The 17,183-nt window shown below is 49.0% G+C and overlaps 1 protein-coding gene across 6 annotated transcripts in view; it reads left to right on the top strand.

Annotated features, from left to right (window-relative positions):
* Positions 1-17,183, top strand: part of SZT2 (SZT2 subunit of KICSTOR complex) — a 76,112-nt gene that overhangs the window by 53,433 nt on the left and 5,496 nt on the right. For 4 of the 6 annotated variants that reach the window (XM_088673325.1, XM_088673324.1, XM_088673323.1 and 1 more), the window contains 20 exons: positions 164-282; positions 409-573; positions 1,108-1,198; positions 1,765-1,815; positions 3,684-3,857; positions 4,030-4,376; positions 5,231-5,397; positions 5,837-5,934; positions 6,857-6,989; positions 7,144-7,271; positions 7,374-7,483; positions 7,613-7,795; positions 7,872-8,142; positions 8,726-8,805; positions 10,159-10,284; positions 11,063-11,265; positions 12,108-12,198; positions 12,311-12,391; positions 12,731-12,805; positions 16,175-16,388. In XM_088673325.1, the coding sequence (XP_088529451.1) occupies positions 164-282; positions 409-573; positions 1,108-1,198; positions 1,765-1,815; positions 3,684-3,857; positions 4,030-4,376; positions 5,231-5,397; positions 5,837-5,934; positions 6,857-6,989; positions 7,144-7,271; positions 7,374-7,483; positions 7,613-7,795; positions 7,872-8,142; positions 8,726-8,805; positions 10,159-10,284; positions 11,063-11,265; positions 12,108-12,198; positions 12,311-12,391; positions 12,731-12,805; positions 16,175-16,388 (2,907 nt within the window). The remainder of the gene's footprint in view (positions 1-163; positions 283-408; positions 574-1,107; positions 1,199-1,764; positions 1,816-3,683; positions 3,858-4,029; positions 4,377-5,230; positions 5,398-5,836; positions 5,935-6,856; positions 6,990-7,143; positions 7,272-7,373; positions 7,484-7,612; positions 7,796-7,871; positions 8,143-8,725; positions 8,806-10,158; positions 10,285-11,062; positions 11,266-12,107; positions 12,199-12,310; positions 12,392-12,730; positions 12,806-16,174; positions 16,389-17,183) is intronic. The other 2 variants (XM_060276974.2, XM_060276973.2) reach the window with 1 other exon arrangement.

The following is a 17,183-nucleotide window of genomic DNA, read 5'->3' as shown; positions in this document are numbered from 1 at the left end:
CTAAGGTAACCCTCAGGAACAGTAGCCAGACTGTGTGGGCTGTTGAAAAATGGAGCATGCTGGGTTTGGTATGGGGTGGCTCAAGCGTAAGAGGGCTGCATCTCCCAGCTCAACATCTTCTGTGAGACAAAGGCTACATACTGCAACTCTTCTGCTCCTACAGGACCTGAGATCACAGATGAGCTAGTGAAGGTTCTACACAGGCGCCTCGATGAGGCCACCCTGGACATCATCACAGTTATGCTTGTGCGGAACTGCAAGCTCACCCCTGCTGATGTGGAGGTAAAGGCTGTGCTTCAAATAGGACAAGGCCGCCTTTTATTTCTTGACTAAATCTCCAGGCTAAATCTCTGGGGTTGGATGTGCTCAGGCTATATCAGACCATTGACAAGTTCTTTCTCCATGCAGTTCATACAGCCTCCAGGAAGCCCACCTACTGAAGTGCTGCAGTTCACTCTGCCCCCGTCGTGCCTGCCCTGGCTCCCGGCCATAGCCTGCTACCTGCGTCAGAACCTGCTGATCTTCCTGCACACACCCAAGTACACAGACAGCAACGTTGAGAACCACTTCAAGGTGAGAGGACGGGTGCTTGTGCCTGGCCTGGTGCTGCCTATTCAGGGGTTAACTTCAGTGTTTGTCTCTTGTAGAGGACTAAGGGAAAATGTGCAAAAGACGAAGGCATGACGAGCATCCCAGGGGTAACAAGGCTAGGCATGGAGGTGTAAACAGATCATAGCATGCTAGGTTCTGGAACAGAATGAGAGGCACAAACTAGGATGAGAATTTTCGGCAGCCTCAAACATCTCTACCCTCAGCTTGATCTCAGTCCCTGAGGACCAGTCATACAGGGACTGTTTTTATGGTTATGTGTGATCTACTGCTATGTATCCTTCAAAGGACTAGGAAAAAACCTACAATGTCTGTGTAGTGCTCTATGCTGGGAAATGCTCTGCCATAAGTGTTGTATATCATTTACTGAGATTAAGAGTCTTATGTGATGTAACCCACGGTTCTGGTTTTAAGGGACCTCAAAGGCAGCCCTCTGTGTTGATGAGAATGCAGCTCCCAGAAATAGTCCGATTTAACTATTCTTGCCTTCCATTTCAGCACTATTTCCACCAGAGTAGCAGCAGCAGCAGCCATGACCTGGATCTCTATCTGTACAACAAGCCTGGAGGCCAGGGCACTGGTGGCAAAGGTAATGAGTGTCTCTGTCGTACCCCCTAATTCTATTGTTTTGACAAAGCAATCTATAGACAGTGGCATGCTGACCTAGGTAGGTTACCCAGGTGCCAGAAGATGCTGTTAAATCTACATGCTGCTTAATCCATGTGAGTCAGCCGACTAAGGTCCCCGGCTTCTGTTTTGTTTACTGCTGTGCCAGCCAGCAGTAGGGTGGAGAAGAGTTCATAAATTTGTGAGCTCCGCTCCCCCAAGGCCTTATGAGTTGTGCAGTCATGGTGGCTCTTGCTCATTGGAGCTTGTCAAACATCTACTGGGGGGGGGACAAAAAATGAACAGACTTTTAGGTGAGGGCACAGTGATGAGCTGTAGACGTCAAGTGGGGAGTCATATGGTACTGTGGGGAGTGTGGGTGTCAGTTGGCAGCCTATGGACTCTCAGTGGTGGGGTACTGCTAGTTTGTGTGTGTCTGTGTGTCTGCATTGTGCCATACACTTCCCTCCTTTTCCACCTGCACTGTGGTCTGGTTGTGTGGGTAACGCATCACCTCAAAGTGTGTCTGAACATTCTTCTGTCATGTAGGTTCCATGCTGGATCTTGTGCAGCACCTGTTTCCACCTTCCCAGTTTCAAGGTAGTTTCTGTAGATTCCAGTGGTCCACTGTACTTTTTCCTGCGCTGCTCCCACCCTCATCCTGACCTTGTGCCTGCTGTGGTTCTGGCTTCTGCTCTGATGCCTCCTGTATCACCCACTTTTCCCCTTCTGTGTAGCCACCCACATCTTTTCCATTGGGTAGTTTCCTAACCCATATGCTTTGGCCACGAGAAGACCACTGGAGATGAGACTCAGGTTAAAGAAATCACACTGACTCCAGATAGAAATGGCTGCAAATTTGCTATTTGCTTTCGGGGGGAGGGAGAGAATTTCATTTCTGTAATGGCCTCCTTAGAACAGTTGTGGGAGTGAAAGGTCTTGTGGGTTTCAGAAAAGATGGATACATTTATGGAGCATTATTTGTTGTGGCACCTCGTTTTGTACCTTGGGATTAGTAAAATATTTTTCTCTTGCATAAACTTGGAGCTGGAAGAGGAGCTCCATGATGCTGTGATATGTTTCAGCTGGTGACAGCAGCTGATGGACAGATTGAGATTACTGACCCTGGTGCACATTTGGTGATGCACAATAAACATCCTTACAATTGGTCTGAGTAATTTTCATTTTGGGGACCAGGCAGAACATTTTATCTGTGCCATATTTATCTAGGGTACTAGAGGTGGAAGTTGCTTCATTCAGTAGCATGTGAAATGGCTCTCTCGATCCCTTGTGTCTTTGCTAGCAAGCTTTCTAGTTGCAGGCTATGGCTGTTCTGTAGTTATTTAGGTAGTTGAATGTAAGAAACCACCTGGTCTTGGGATTATGTGATTGGCAGGGAGAAAGTTAATGCCGCTTGCCCTTCCTCCTTTCCCTCTGTTCTCATCTGGCTGCCAAGTTCATTGAGAGCAGGAGAATTACATCTGTGGGGACACTTACCGTAAGCCTGGAGTAGACTTTCCTTCCCGGCAGGCACTGCTGCAAGCCTTCATTTTCCTTCCATGTGACCCCCATGTGACAGGAGGCTGGGAGCATGCTGGGCGCCTCCTTGAAGATAGGGACCTATGGGTGCTATCTTCTGAATGAGAAGATATGGTATACAGTGCCTTTGCCAATGTAGTGCCCATCTTCTCCTTAGTGGGAGACTCTCTGCTTCTGCCTGTGACTTCGTAGTTTTCCACTTAGAAGCCTACAGTGCTGATGGGGAATGGTGTCCAGGTCCTGAGCCCTTAAATCCTTGCATATCCATCTGCATGTTGTCATGAAAATGTCAGTAAGACGTCATCCCTGGCAGTGTGTGGTTTCTAGTGCAACCACCTTGCCTTTCCCTTTCTCCTCCCATGGGCATTAATCAATGTGGCACATCAGCAGTCAGAAGGAGGAACCCAAAACGGTGCCCCCTCATTTATTCCATGGAACTTCCACCTCCCACTTTTCTGAGGGACTCCTGGCATGATCACACTGCACAGCAGTGCGAGCTGGAGCTGCCTCTTGGCACAGTGCAGGGGCTGAGCAGTTTCCTGGACCAGGAAATGATACCCAGAGAGATGTGATCTGTCTCCTGCCCTGTCCTTGGTGCTTTTGCTGGTTAGGCTTTGCTGAACCTGTGATGAATGCATCCTTTCCTTCAGATGACAGCTTGCAACCCACATCCCCAGCAAGTGCAGGCCTCTTCCCTATCTCCATGATTGTGGTGTCTTCCTTGGCTACATTTCTTCCACCCCCACACCTCCTTCCCACCTGTGACTTGTTTCCATGTTACTTTTTTTTTTAATCACCCTGAGTTGCATTCCAAAGGATGGCTGTGTGTCTGTAATAAGTTCCCTAAGGCTGTGGTCTCCTAGGAGCTCTATGCTAGTGGAGGGCTGGGCCTCTGGGACTCAAGCAGCCCTTTGACTTTCCCCCTGCAGGCATTGCATGCATTGCCCTATCCTTTGTGGACAACCGTGGAAATCCCATCTCATTGACTCGCTGGGTGAGACCACCCACTGCATTGCTGAGCACATCCTTTCTCCAGGAGGCAGATTTTGAGAGCTTGACAGCTGTCACTAAACACCAGGCTGAGCCTGGCACGTCACAACCAGGTGAGAAGGCAGGACTTCTGTCTGCTCTCTAGGAGCAGTGGCATCAGATGGGCAAAGTAATCGGACTTGAGTCAGCTTGCCTAGAAGCCTAGGGAGCCTGGTTGGTAAGAGACCAGCATTGCCCTTGCCTTTTCCATGGTACACCCTCTTGACACTGGCTTTTCCTCCAAAGCACTCTGTCCTCTGGTGCGCCTGGACATTTGGGAGAAGGGCAACATCAGCCTGCTGCAGCTCTCCGAAAGGCTGCGCAGTGCTCTGCGCCATGCCCTCTGTGACGCCCTCATGGAATTCCGTGTGCTGCCCAACCCACTGTGTGTCGATCCATCTGCTGAGCCAGAGTTTCCAGGGAGCGTTGGAAGCCTGCGCCGGACGATGTCAGAAACAAAAGGGTTGACGCCACCTGGCAGACGCCGAGGAGCGTGTCCACCTGCCCCGCATTTCACTGTGTCCACTGCAGCTGCTGGTGAGCCGGTCACACCCACCAACAAGTTGGGGAGACGGAGCTTCTGGGACATACGGGTAAGGACTCTGTCCAGGAAAGATGGCAGTGGGGATATGTATGGTCTGGGTGTGGTGAGAAAGAAAGAGCCCAGAAAAGCGCCAACCTGCACTAACTTACAACCCCCAAGTGAAACACAGTTCACCATCCATGGATTGTGGTCTGTCAGATGTTTGGCAATATCTCTGTTTTTTGTTGTGCCAGGCAAGTGTGTTCCTTTACAGTCATACCTCGGTTTAAGTACGCCTCGGTTTGAGTATTTTCAGTTTAAGTACTCCACAGACCTGTCTGGAACAGATTAATCCACTTTCCATTACTTTCAATGGGAAAGTTCGCTTCAGGTTAAGTACGCTTCAGGTTAAGTACAGACTTCCGGAACCAGTTGTGTTTGTAAACCGAGGTACCACTGTATTTCCCTAGCTTGTTGGATCATATATGGCTCTGCTCTGGAATAGTAGCTAAGAATATGATCTGCTCTGCCCTGAGGTCCATGAAAGAGCTTCAGACAAGCCCTGTGGTCTCATAGTGCAACCCTGTGCCTGTTTAAGCAAATTTCACTGTGTCTGTTGTGACTTACTCCATAGTAAACATGTTACAGATGATAGCCACAGTCTCCACCCACTGCAATTCATGTATTAGGATAAGGATGCCTAGCCGCCTTGGGGCTGAGGGCCACTTTGACCCACAGTCAAACCTCAGGGGGGTTATTATGAAAATAAAGTGCTTTATATAAATACTGAGTTGTAATAGTAAAAAAAAAAAAGCTTGTGCAACACAGAAGCTTGCTGGCCTGAAACTATCTGTGCCAGAGAAATGGAAAATAGGCCCATGCATTTCTTTCTCTGTCTCTTCACGGCCTTGTTTTTTTCCCCAGAGCAAACCAGAGGCGGTGGAGCAAGGGAGCCCCAAGACCACAGACGACATAGTGCTGGAGCGGCCTGAAGAGAGCCGAACCCGCCGCCGCCACAAGACAGAGAGTGTGAAGCAGCCCTCGAGCCACGAACGTGTTGCGGCAGCTTCTGAGCAGGGGCAGGCCCAGAGGCAAGCGTCCTGGCAGTCTTTCCCCACCCTCTTAATCCCATATGGTAGCTGTCAAGTTTTCCCTTTTCTCGTGAGGAAGCCTATTCAGCATAAGGGAATTTCCTGTTAAAAAAAGGGAGAACTTGACAGCTATGTAATCCAGAGAGACCTTGTGGGGAGGGGGAAATGCCTCAGTCCAAAACGCAGCCTTTAATCTGGATTGTGTGTGCTTCTGCATGCTCACAAAAACTCCTTCCCACACACCCCAAGGCTGGCCCTCCCTGCATACTGCAAGGACAGCGTTGGTGCTGCCGAGCACGGATTATGCAGGATTATGGCTGCTGGCTTCTGGGCACTGAAACCTTTCACACACTTCAGGGGCCTGGCTTTATACTTCATAGGGTCCTCATTTTTTATTTCCCTTTGATTTTAACCTTGGCAATGAATCTCCAATTCCCAGGCGCCGGGCCTGCCAGCTAGAGGAGGGGGATGTTGGAACCCTGCACCCAATTTTCAGCCAGACCTGCCAGTCCTGGATGGCATTCATGAACCGCCTGGGTATGTACTTAGTCTGTGCCCTAATCCTTCAATGCCTCAGCTGGTCCCACCTTTGCTCAGCATGGAGGGAGATTCTACCTTTAATTTTGTGTTCATGAAGAATATGAGATCCCGAGCTTCTTAGAAAGGAAGCGGAGCCCTATGGGTAATACCCAACTAAGGCATACGTGGAGTTAGACCCATTAGATTGAATGGCGGTACGCTAGGTAACTTAAGTCCATTGATTAAATGGATCTATTCTGAGGACGACTAGCCTTAGGTATCGACCCAGGTCTAACCTCTCTGTTTGGGGAGAAAAGCTTGCAAACATGAGGTTAATTGGTTAAGGCTCAGAAACCAGAATAAGAGCAAATAGGTGTGGCTTTGGCTTGTGATCCTGTTGCGCATACACTCCTTGCTTATTGACCACATGCTTCCCTGTCTCTCTGCTTATACAGTCATACCTCGGTTTAAGTACGCCTCAGTTTGAGTACTTTCAGTTTAAGTACTCCATGGACCCGTCTGGAATGGATTAAGCCACTTTCCATTACTTTCAATGGGAAAGTTCGCTTCAGGTTAAGCACGCTTCAGGTTAAGTACAGACTTCCGGAACCAATTGTGTACTTAAACCGAGGTACCACTGTACTATGCTTTGTTAAAGTAGTTAAGCTTCATCTCCAAGCATGGAATTTGGGGCTCTTTGGCCTAGAATATGGAAAGGTTCATGCAAGTTCTGGGTTCAGGTCTCTCTTTCCAATAAATGCAGGAATGCATGCAGGTGCAGTGAGTACTGATGGGTTTGGCTCCATTCCCCCTTGTTGGATATTTTGACTCAGGACAGCAACAACCAGGCTGATGGTGCCACAAAATGGCCCAATCTCTCTTTTTTTTTAACGCTTTGGTGCAGCAAAACCAGTGACCCACTTTTTATTTCCCTCTGCAGGGTGTCCCTCAGTGCAACAATGTGCCACAGAAAGTGTGTCCCGCTTCCTACTCCCCTCCATCATGCTTGAGGTAGTGAACCTAGTCACTACTTTGGCAAATGACACCACTGTCAAAGTGTTTGAAAAAGTCAGGTAGGTGCCGAGGCTGGGCTCCCTAGAAGAGTGGCTTGGTAGATCAGCTGAGAGGCAGCCACTGAAAATTGCCTAGCAGGGTGGGAACGTTATGTGTGGGTCTATAGGACGGTTTTGCTTGTGCCTTCACTTAGCTGCTTGTCCCCTGCTGCAGTGGTCCCCAAGGGGTGTCCTTTGTGCCACATTCCCTGGCACCAAGCACCAGCACTCGGCCAGCTGTCATTCGGCACTTTGCCCTGCTTGGACGCAGCTTCCACCAGTGGCACTGCAGCACAGAGCAAGGTGAGTTGAGAGTGGGCAGTGGGTTCTTTAATATCTCTGCACATCTAGGCAGGAATCTCGCAAACCGAACTCTGCTTTGTGGTGGTGTCTTGTCTCATTCAGCCACCAAGGGATTACAGCGTTTTGAGGCCACCGAGCTTGGGTCTGCAGAGAAAAGTTGTGATGTAGCCCCCCGGCAAAGATTCCTTTTCATGGAGATCATTGACAAAAAGGTGGGTATCGGCTGAGTTAAGTGATGCAGCCACTGCAAAACGTCTGGGCTCAGTTAGAACTTGGGGGCTGTCACAGTCTGGGTCAGCAGCTTGAGTCTGGTCTTGCATTGCTTCTCTTTCCCCCTCCAGCTGGTGCTGCATACTTACAACTGGTCGGTGGACCTGGGTAGTGCCCTGAGCAGCTCCCTCACCCGCTTGCTGCAGTGGCAGAATGCCCGCGCCCATGTGGTGCACTGCCTGATCAGCCAGAAGCTTGGACTCTTCCATCACTACTGCTACATGGACACCCCATGGCATGAGGACAGCAAACAGGTACACCCTGCTTTGTGCATTCCTATGTGCAGGGCGCTCTGCCCACGACTGGCTCTCATGGATTATCTCTACCCAGGAGCAAAATCCCTTCTTGAACTCAACACTGGATGTGGATCTCCTGATCCGGAGCCCTAGCGTCCCCCCAGGCAGGGAGTCCGGTCGCCTCGGCAGCTCTGCCCGCATCCTGCAGCCTCTGCACTTCCCTCCTGATATGGTGCCCTTCGACGAGGCCCTCCGAGACGTCTCAGTCAACCAGCCTACCCTTCACAGCCCAGAGATGGCCACGCTCGATCGAGTGGCCCAGCACGGAGCTCAGTTTCTGGAGATCAAGAGTATGGAGCGGAAAGGTAAGTGGGAGGACAGGGGCAATGGACTGCTCTCCCTGAAGCTGTACCGTAAAGGGCTGTTACAGCTCTTAGAATCTTTGCACAAGTCTTTGCCAACGAGGGATTTACCAGGGCAGCCAAAAGCAAGGCAGTGACAAGCTGTAAGAGGGAACAGGATGGAGAGGAATGCAGGGATCAGCAAACTTTTTCAGCAGGAGGCCAGTCCACTGTTCCTCAGACCTTGTGGGGGGCCGGACTATATATTTTTTTGGGGGGGGGAATAATGAACGAATTCCTATGCCCCACAAATAACCCAGAGATGCATTTTAAATAAAAGGACACATTCTACTCATGTAAAAACATGCTGATTCCCAGACCGTCCGTGGGCTGGATTTAGAAGGCGATTGGGCCGGTTCTGGCCCCCGGGCCTTAGTTTCCCTACCCATGGCTTAGAGTAGAGCCATTCTCTCTGTCTGCTGTGCATATATGAGCTGATGTGAAGCAGTGAGGTGGCTTGAGTTGTCTGCAGGGAAAGCTTGCCAGAAAACGAGGTCTTGTTTGAGGAAGGGCCCTGCTCTCCTCAGCCTTTGCTCCTGTTCCACAGAGCTGGAGAAACAGATGAAAATTGAGAATCTCTTTGTGACATGGCAACAGCGGTCTGCACAGTCCAACATGCCCATCACTGTGAGTTGTGGTTTTTCAAGGGGGTGGGAAAGCGGCTGGGATGTGAGCAACACTTAGGTGCTCGGGGCCTTGACGCTGCTTCCCAAATATTGGGGTGGGGTGGGGCTTGTTCTTGGGTAACAGAGAGAGGGAAGGTGGCATGGGATGGGGTGTTCTTCCCCAGGAAAAGGCAACATCATATGAAGTTACAGGACCTAGAACAGGCACCCCCAAACTGCGGCCCTCCAGATGTTTTGGCCTACATTTCCCATGATCCCTAGCTAACAGGACCAGTGGTCGGGGAAGATGGGAATTATAGTCTAAAACATCTGGAGGGCCGAAGTTTGGGAGTGCCTGACCTAGAAAGTATTGTGCTTTAACACCCGCCTTTTTAAAAAGCACAAACCAATACACTGTTAATGCTTCGCACATGAAAGCCACCTGCACAATTCCTCCTCCCACCTTTAGCAGCTGACCCTAGGTTATGGGATGTTGGGTGGGGCTGCTTGTTGTGGAAATTGTACCTGCCCTGAGAAGGTCTGTTTGTACACTGCGCTACTTCATTCTTGCCTATGTTCAGGGAAGGTCAGGTGGAATGACATGAAGACCGTTCCCCTCTAGGCTCGCTCTGGTCCTTCATTATTGCCAACAGATGAGAATATGTACCATGTAAACAGCTGTTTTATAGTGTAAATTGAGAAGGTGACGTAGGGTGCCTCAGATGCTATCCTTACCATCATGCTCACGGGATGTTGCGCTCTAGACTTGAGGTAGGTAAGAGATGTCATCTTGCATATGAAGCTGACGTGAGCATAGGAGTGTCGAAGCTCACAAGGATAGAGAAATGAAACTGGGCTATGCGTGCTTCCCTTAGCAGCCTCTGCTAATGGGGATGAGGTGGGTCTTTGTTTTAATAAGTTGATGCATCGCTTCATATGGAACTTCAAAGGAAACATTAGGCTTAGGGCATGTCTGCAAGCAGGATTAGAGCACGCGAGCCCTCTCCCCTCCTGTGGCTTCTAGCAACCGGTATTCAGAAGCATCGCTGCCTCCCAACTGTGAAGGAAGAGCATAGCCATCGTGGCTCTTAGTAATTGACAGCCCCCCACCCCCCAATGCTTTCAGAAATGAAATCGGAGAGATCGGAGCTGTGTTGTCAAGCTGCCAATGCCATGCTTGCATATGTTTTCTATGGGCAAGAGCAAAATCTTTGGGAACTGAGTTCATGATCGCTGTGTAACTCTACCAGCTCCACTTTTTCGTCTCCCAAAGTTTTTATGTGGCCACGGTTGACTCTTTGGGGCAGTAAAAGCCATATGGAATGGGCCTGGAGACCTGTCGTAGTTAACCTCCCATGTGTGTGTTTCTCTGCAGCTTGCAGATTTGGAAACGCTGAAGCAGTCCTCCCGCCTGGTCCATTATTGTGCCACGCCGTTGCTCTTCGATCCCACCTTCCGGCAACAGATTCAGGCTGACCAGCAGAACAAGCCGGAGGGGAAGGTGAAGTAGGGGGTGGGGAGAGGGGAGAGTGTCCTTCATCATACTGTCCTTCCTTCCTCCCATATTTCTTTTCTCCCTGGCTATACCAGGAAGAGGCAGCCAAGGAGACACTTACAAGAGGCGTTTCTCATGAGTTAGAAGCAGGTTGCCAGAACCTAGGTGACAGAGTTGAGAGTCGCCTAGCCTTTGGGGGCTAGGAGTGGGGCAGGACCCTGCTCCGTAGGTATCCCCAAGTTTTATCAAAGTTTCTATACCGCCCCGTACTCACAGATCTCAGGGCAGTTCACAACATGAAACCACGATATTGAAAAACACAAAATCCATTAATTAAAATAAGAACAGAAGCAAAAAAAATACACCCCCCCCTACAGCTCCTTTTTAAAGGCATTGGATGCAAACTGAAAACCCAAATAAGGCAGGAGTGGCTAATCTTTTTTTCACCTGACGGCTGCATGCACCCTTTGCCCAACCCTCCTGAGACTGCAAAGGTGTGTGTGGCTACCCCCCATGCATGCACATTTGCATCAGCTGAGAAGCGGGGTATGGGCCCTCCCTGCTCATTAAATTATTGATCTGATGACTGGGTTTGGGAGAGGGGGATATTTTGCCTCACTGCAAAATCCAGTGGGGGTCTTGGGGGTAGGACAGAAAAAAATGTGCCTGGAAGGCCACGCCAGCTACTGAACAGGCAGTTAGCCACCCTTCCTCTAAGGCACTTTTTCCCATGCCTTCTCAATAGGAAAAATGCCAATTCTCCCATTACTTCTTTGACATTCAGAAGCGACACCGCTCAAATGACTCCACGGCATCTGGAAGGGACCGCAGCCACAGCTGTGACTCCGCAGAGGGGCTGCCATGTCGGACAAAGGATGAGGCCTGGTTGCTGGAGCTGTGCCACACTTTCCTGCAGCAGTACATCCAGTACCTGCAGAGCATGGGCTTCATTGTGGTGCAGGTGCGCCCGCCGTCACCCACTCGCAGGTTAGTGGGGGATTGTCAGGAGGGTGGTCTAAAGTTGATGGCACAAGAGGTGGCGGTAAATATATGGACCCACCCTATTCTTGCCACTGTAATTTGTCCAAAACAGTTTTTGATATTGGCTGCAACCCACTCCAAGACCTTATGGTGAAGGATGGGCAAGACATCAAGTTAAGAATGATGATGGCAATGCAGCAGCAAGTTTATAGCAGCCATGGACATGCTTGTTTGGAGGGAGGGGGAATCAGCAGGAGCTCCATGGGAAGTTTGTCGTAAAAGAAATGTGATGGGGTGTTCGTGTTAGGAGCGTCCTACTCTCGTGTAGGAACCTGGCAGAGACACATGCCCGACTGGCATGTTCTCTCCCTCCTGGTCAATCGTTTGGGAGCTTCAAAAGCTTTCTCCAACCTGAACATCACCTTGGAGACATCAGCACACTTAGGGATCCGTGGAGTCTTCGCAGTTTGCGTAACAGACCTCAGTAGCTTAGCATTTTGGCTAATCTACTTTATTTACATATAATACACTCGGAGCATTCTGACTTAGCTCCTGCCTCTTTCTCATCAGACAGCAAAGAGAGAGAGAACAAAGGACAATAGTCCCACTTTCACGGAACACAGTAACACAAACATCCTGTCTCCGTCATTTCCCACACTGTGGAATGAAAACATACACCGTCATGTGCTACACAACAATCCCATGACTGCAGACACGGGGAATGAATCTCCAACAGTTCGCTCACTGATCAAGTCTGTTTCTAACCCCCTTCCATCAAGATGTGTTGCCAGCACACTCTTGCAGATCCTTAATCTTCCCCTCCCTGTCTCTCTTCTGCTCTTCAACAGCACCAGCAGGATCCGAGTGCTGGCAACAATGGGCACTGAAGGCCGGGCCTCTTTCTCATACACCAGGCCAAAGGCGGAGGGGAGCCCAAAGGTGAGCAGCCTGACTTTTTGAGTTGGGGGGACCTTCTGGCAGGGCTTGGCCATTGGAGAGAGGAGTGGAGCATGTTCCCTAGCTTGTTCCAATGCAAATGCTTCTTTTCCAGAGCGCCAGTCCTCCTGTCACCACGTACCACTTGCAAAGAGCTCTGCCTGGGGGCATCGTGCTCATGGAGCTAGCTTTCCAGGTGAGTGGAAACAGGTTTTCCTTCCATGCTGAGCACAACAGGCCAGACCAGTTTGTTTAAGGGGAAGCAGCCGTCGCAAGTACTCATAGGCCAGTTGGGTGAGATGGGGCTAAGTTAAAGGTATGGCTAACCACTCAACTGACAAACACACACACACACACACACTCACTCACACTCAGTGGGCATTGGGGGAGGGATACAGGTTGAGACACTCCTGAATGAAAGCAGGAATACAATCTCTAAACAGTTTTTAAAGCAGTAGTTAACGTTGTAGATGCCGGTGTGTAGTTGTTAGGGGCAGATAAAAGCCAATATCTCACCCGGTGCCGTTTTCCTTAGGGCTGCTATTTCTGTGTGAAGCAGTATGCACTGGAGTGCTCACGAATCCCCATGGGGCAGACTGTCAACTCGCAGGTAATATTGCTATGTTCTCTCTCTTGCCCTGGAGGTCAGAACTGGATGGATATAGAAGATATTGAAATACACATGCATGGAATCCCTTGAGAAGGGGGTGTAGGAGTTGAGCTTGAGGACTCAATAAGGCCACATTTTCCCTTGGCTGTGGCTTGGTAATCTTCCCCATTGTGTTTGCTTGCTTATGCTGTGCCTCAGCAGAGAGAAACAATGATTGCCACTATCCTTTTGTGGTGCACTGAGCATTAAGCTTCCTTCAGGACTTGGGCGTTGCCCCCAAGATCTCTGAATAACAGAAGGCATGCCTTCTCCTGAAGATCTAGACATGCTTGACCCAAGCAAGAGAAGCTTCCCCTACTCTTGAATATATGTGAGGATTAGAAGTGCCAGCCTGTAGCCTTCCTGCGAGGTAGGACTGGCAACCTTTTGAGCAGTACTTCTGCAGCCGGCATAGCTTTGGTTTCTGAAATGGAGAGCATCTTGGTTCCTGCCTGCACGCTGCTCAACAACCCTTCTCAGGGTTGTAGCTACAAACAGCCTCTGTTATCTCACTAGGTGGAGCTGACGCCAGAATGTGAGAGGATACGCTCCCTTATTGTCCGGGTTTGTTTTGTTTGGTCATGCCTATTCCTGGTTTAGCTGGGTCTCTTTACTGCATTATGGGGTGTCAGTCCATGACACTGGGCACTGCGAGAGGTCGGGGGAAGAAAGCTGGTCCTACAGAGTTCCATTCTTTCCTTCAAATGCAGAAAATAACTTGCCATCTCCTTGCTCTGTCTAGGGTTTGGAGACACTCACTGACACTGCATTCTAGTGACACTGGACACATCCTGGAAGCAGCAGTGAGTTGCCTGAGCAGCTCTACAATCTAGCCTGAACAGATTATAGCATAGGAACTGCCTGCACTAATGTTAGTTGCAATTGTGTTTTGTAACATCTAAAGAGATCTTGACCCATGCAGCCACTACCTGAGCTGTGGAAGTCTGGCATGTAGATGCTGTAAGTGCAGATGCCAGAAAAGAGGTTAATGATACCTGCTGCATGAGGTACAGTGAAACCTCGGTTGTCGAACGTAATCCATTCCACTCAAGTGGAAGCCACGTCGGACATTCAGCTTTTTGAAAAACATTCAAAAACTGGAACATTTACTTCTGGGTTTCCGGCATTCAGGAGCTGAAACATTCCAAAACCAGAGGTGTTTGAGAGCCGAGGTTTGACTATACCAGTGTGGGAAAATGCTTTTTTCAGTGGCTTCCATGTAGAAGCTGCTGTCTTTAAATCTGCTTTCAGTCAACTGTGAAACAGAATCCCGCAACTTACAAACAGCTTAAATTTGCTGCAGCTTCATAGAAGACTCAACAAATTATGTGAACGTTGGATTACTTGATTACCTAATTTTCATACACTAGGCCAGCTCATCAGCAGAAGTGAACTGCTTAGAGAAACATGTCAGGTTGCCCTATTCTGTCTTAACTGCACTGTTAGAGGAGGAGGAGGAAGAATGGGGCTCGTAGGATACTGACACACGGGAGAGGGAACATGGTGAACTTTTTGAAACATATTTAAAAGTCACTTTAGCACTGGACACTTTTTGGTCTAAGCATTAAGGAGATGCTGCCTTAGTTTTTTCAAACTCATTCTTCCAGTCTTAGGAAATGAGCGCCTGCTTCTCTTTTTTTATATAAAAAAGAGAAGCTGAAATTCTGACAAATCAGATAGAAATATTAGAACGAAATGTAAACAAAAATGCTTGCAATTAGCAATCGGATTGGAACTGTGTAAAATGCACATGCCTTATTTGTAATTATGGAAATGTCACTTGCGCAAACTTCTTAAAACAGCTTTTTTAAAAGCAGATCCTTCTTGTGCTTACTTAGGCATCTGCTCCCATTTATCTGTTTTCCTCCTGAATTAAACGAAGTCAGCACCTCCTAAGTTGCCTCATCTCCTCACTCACCCACAGAGCACCCTGGGTGTGCACGAAGGGGTGAGCTCCCACTGCTCTGTCCCAGCTCCTGCCAACCTAGCAGTTCGAAAGCACGCCAGTGCAAGTAGATAAATAGGTACTGCTGCGGGGGGGAGGTAAACAGTGTTTCCATGCGCTCTGGCACTCGCCATGGTGTCCTGTTGTGCCAGAAGCACTTTAGACATGCTGGCCACATGACCTGGAAAGCTGTCTGTGGATAAACACCGGCTCTCTTGTCCTGAAAGCGAGATGAGCACCACAGCCCAAAGTCGCCTTTGACTGGACTTAACCGTCCAAGGATCCTTTACTTTTACCTGTATAAGCCTTATATATGCTACTTTAAGGAAGGGCCAGACAACTTGTTCATTTGATGGCAAGATCCACTGTGATGGCTTAAATTCATCCTCATTGTATCTCAGACTCATGATTCTGTACTCGGAAACTTACCAGTCTAATGGCTCATTGGAAAGGGGATGTTTTATTTTCCACTCTTCTGTGGAAACTGGCGTACAGCCTTTGCCTCCACCTCCCACAGCCACAAAGCTCCTCTTCTTTCACATACGCTGAGTAGAACTTTAGGGGTGCTAGCACCTCACACATGGCCCTGCTTGGTCCTCCTGAGACAGGAGCTACAGGAGCCAGTCCTACATGCTGCTGCACCTCAATTTTCCTATAGTGGGGGAGGGTTGATTGTCCTGCTCGCTGCAATAGGGAAGACTGTGCAAATCAGACTTGCCACTGCTATCCTCTGTGGTGGAGAACCTCCCTGCAGTTCCAGACCTCCCTAACTCCAAGAGGTAAAGGACCTTGGCAGAATTCTGCCAGACTTTTTAGTTTGCCTCTTTCTATCCTTTCTCTATTTTTTTGGCCTTTTAGGAGTGTTAAGAGTAGAAAGTTTTGACTGATCACAGACACTGCAGCTTTGATGTTTCTCATTCGTGCAGGGGAGATCACCCCTGTGTTACTGATGGAATCTTTGGTGGATCCCTTTAAAAGGACCTTCAGCAGAAGCAAATGGAGGACCCACATGGAAACCACAGTCCCCATGAGCCATTGCTGTATTACTGTGCCCATTTTACCTGCATCTGAGATTGGCACAGTAGGCCATTTAGTAGCCAGGCAAGGTCCTCATCCAGCTAGCTCTCCTGCAGGTTGAAGCAAAAGGGATAGCCTGGGTAAAAGGGCACCCAGGGTTAAGTGGCTAGCGACAGGGGCACTCTGGTGTTTTCTGTAAGGTATGACCTAGCTGCCTAGATTGGATAACATCAGGCTACTTCCATCACTACTTCCTTTTCTCTGTACTTTTCTGACACCCCCCCCCCCTTATACAGCACCATACAATAGTGCTACCTCTTCCTTAGGCAACCGGCTTCAGGTCTGATTTCTCTCTCTGTTCACCTTAGCTTTCTATGCTCTTCACGGAGGAGTGCGACAAGGTGCGTGATCTCATGCATGTGCACTCGTTCAGTTACGATTTCCACCTGCGCATTGTGCACCAGTACCTACTTGGATCCCATATGGCGCTGCGGCAAGGCTATCACCTCACCAGCTTTCTGGAAGACTTCATTGCCCAGCACCCTGACATCCCCAAGTTTGGACGCAATCACATCTTCCAAGGTGAGAACTACTGGGGGCATTTGAGGAGGACTTTAGATGGCTATCTCTCCGCACAGGCAACTGCACCTGTTCTGTGGCCCCAGTAGGTGGCTGTATTCTGAGAAGTCGCAAGGGTCCTATCGTCATCTTCATCTCTGTCTTGGGACCTCTTTGCTTTGCTTATAAGCTCTAAACCAGTCAGGTCCTACCAGCAATGAGCTTTACAATCTGACATAGACAAGTGAGAAGGAGGTTTTATTCTAGTAGAATAAAAACTCAATGTTGCTGGCTCTCCTTTAGCACACTTGGCTCTACATTGCTAAAGTACCTGGTTACATGAGCACAGGAGTATGCCAAAAATTTAAAGGACATATAAAACCCACCCTGATTTTAACAACAGAAGGGCCTTTTGAACTCTGGAACCCAGTAGCTAAGAACCAGATAAAAGCCGTCTGTGTGGGCTTAAAGAGCTATCTTAATAAAACACTGTAAAGCAAGTGGCACTCAAACAAGAAGTTGAAAGGAAACATTCAGATTCATTTTAGAAGATCAGCAAAAAGGAAAATAAACCCCAAACAGCATGCTGACATAAGTAGCCAACAACTAACTGTGATTTAAAGGAACAAAGCAGGCATTTCCCCTGACCAGCAGAGGCAAACATCTGGAAGATGGTTGCACTATATCTGACGACAGCATCCAGAAGGAATGTAATAACACAAATAGGGACTCATTTCAGGTTTGTCTTGTGGAGCAAATAGACCTCTGTCCGCCACACAGACTCCCAGAACCAAGCGATCCTATGGCCGTAAGCAAACC

Source organism: Zootoca vivipara, chromosome 7, assembly GCF_965207765.1.
Source record: "Zootoca vivipara chromosome 7, rZooViv2.hap1.1, whole genome shotgun sequence".
NCBI classification, from domain to species: Eukaryota; Metazoa; Chordata; class Lepidosauria; order Squamata; family Lacertidae; genus Zootoca; species Zootoca vivipara.
Note: the sequence above shows the minus strand (reverse complement) of the source record. Positions and strands in the feature narration are given on the sequence as shown.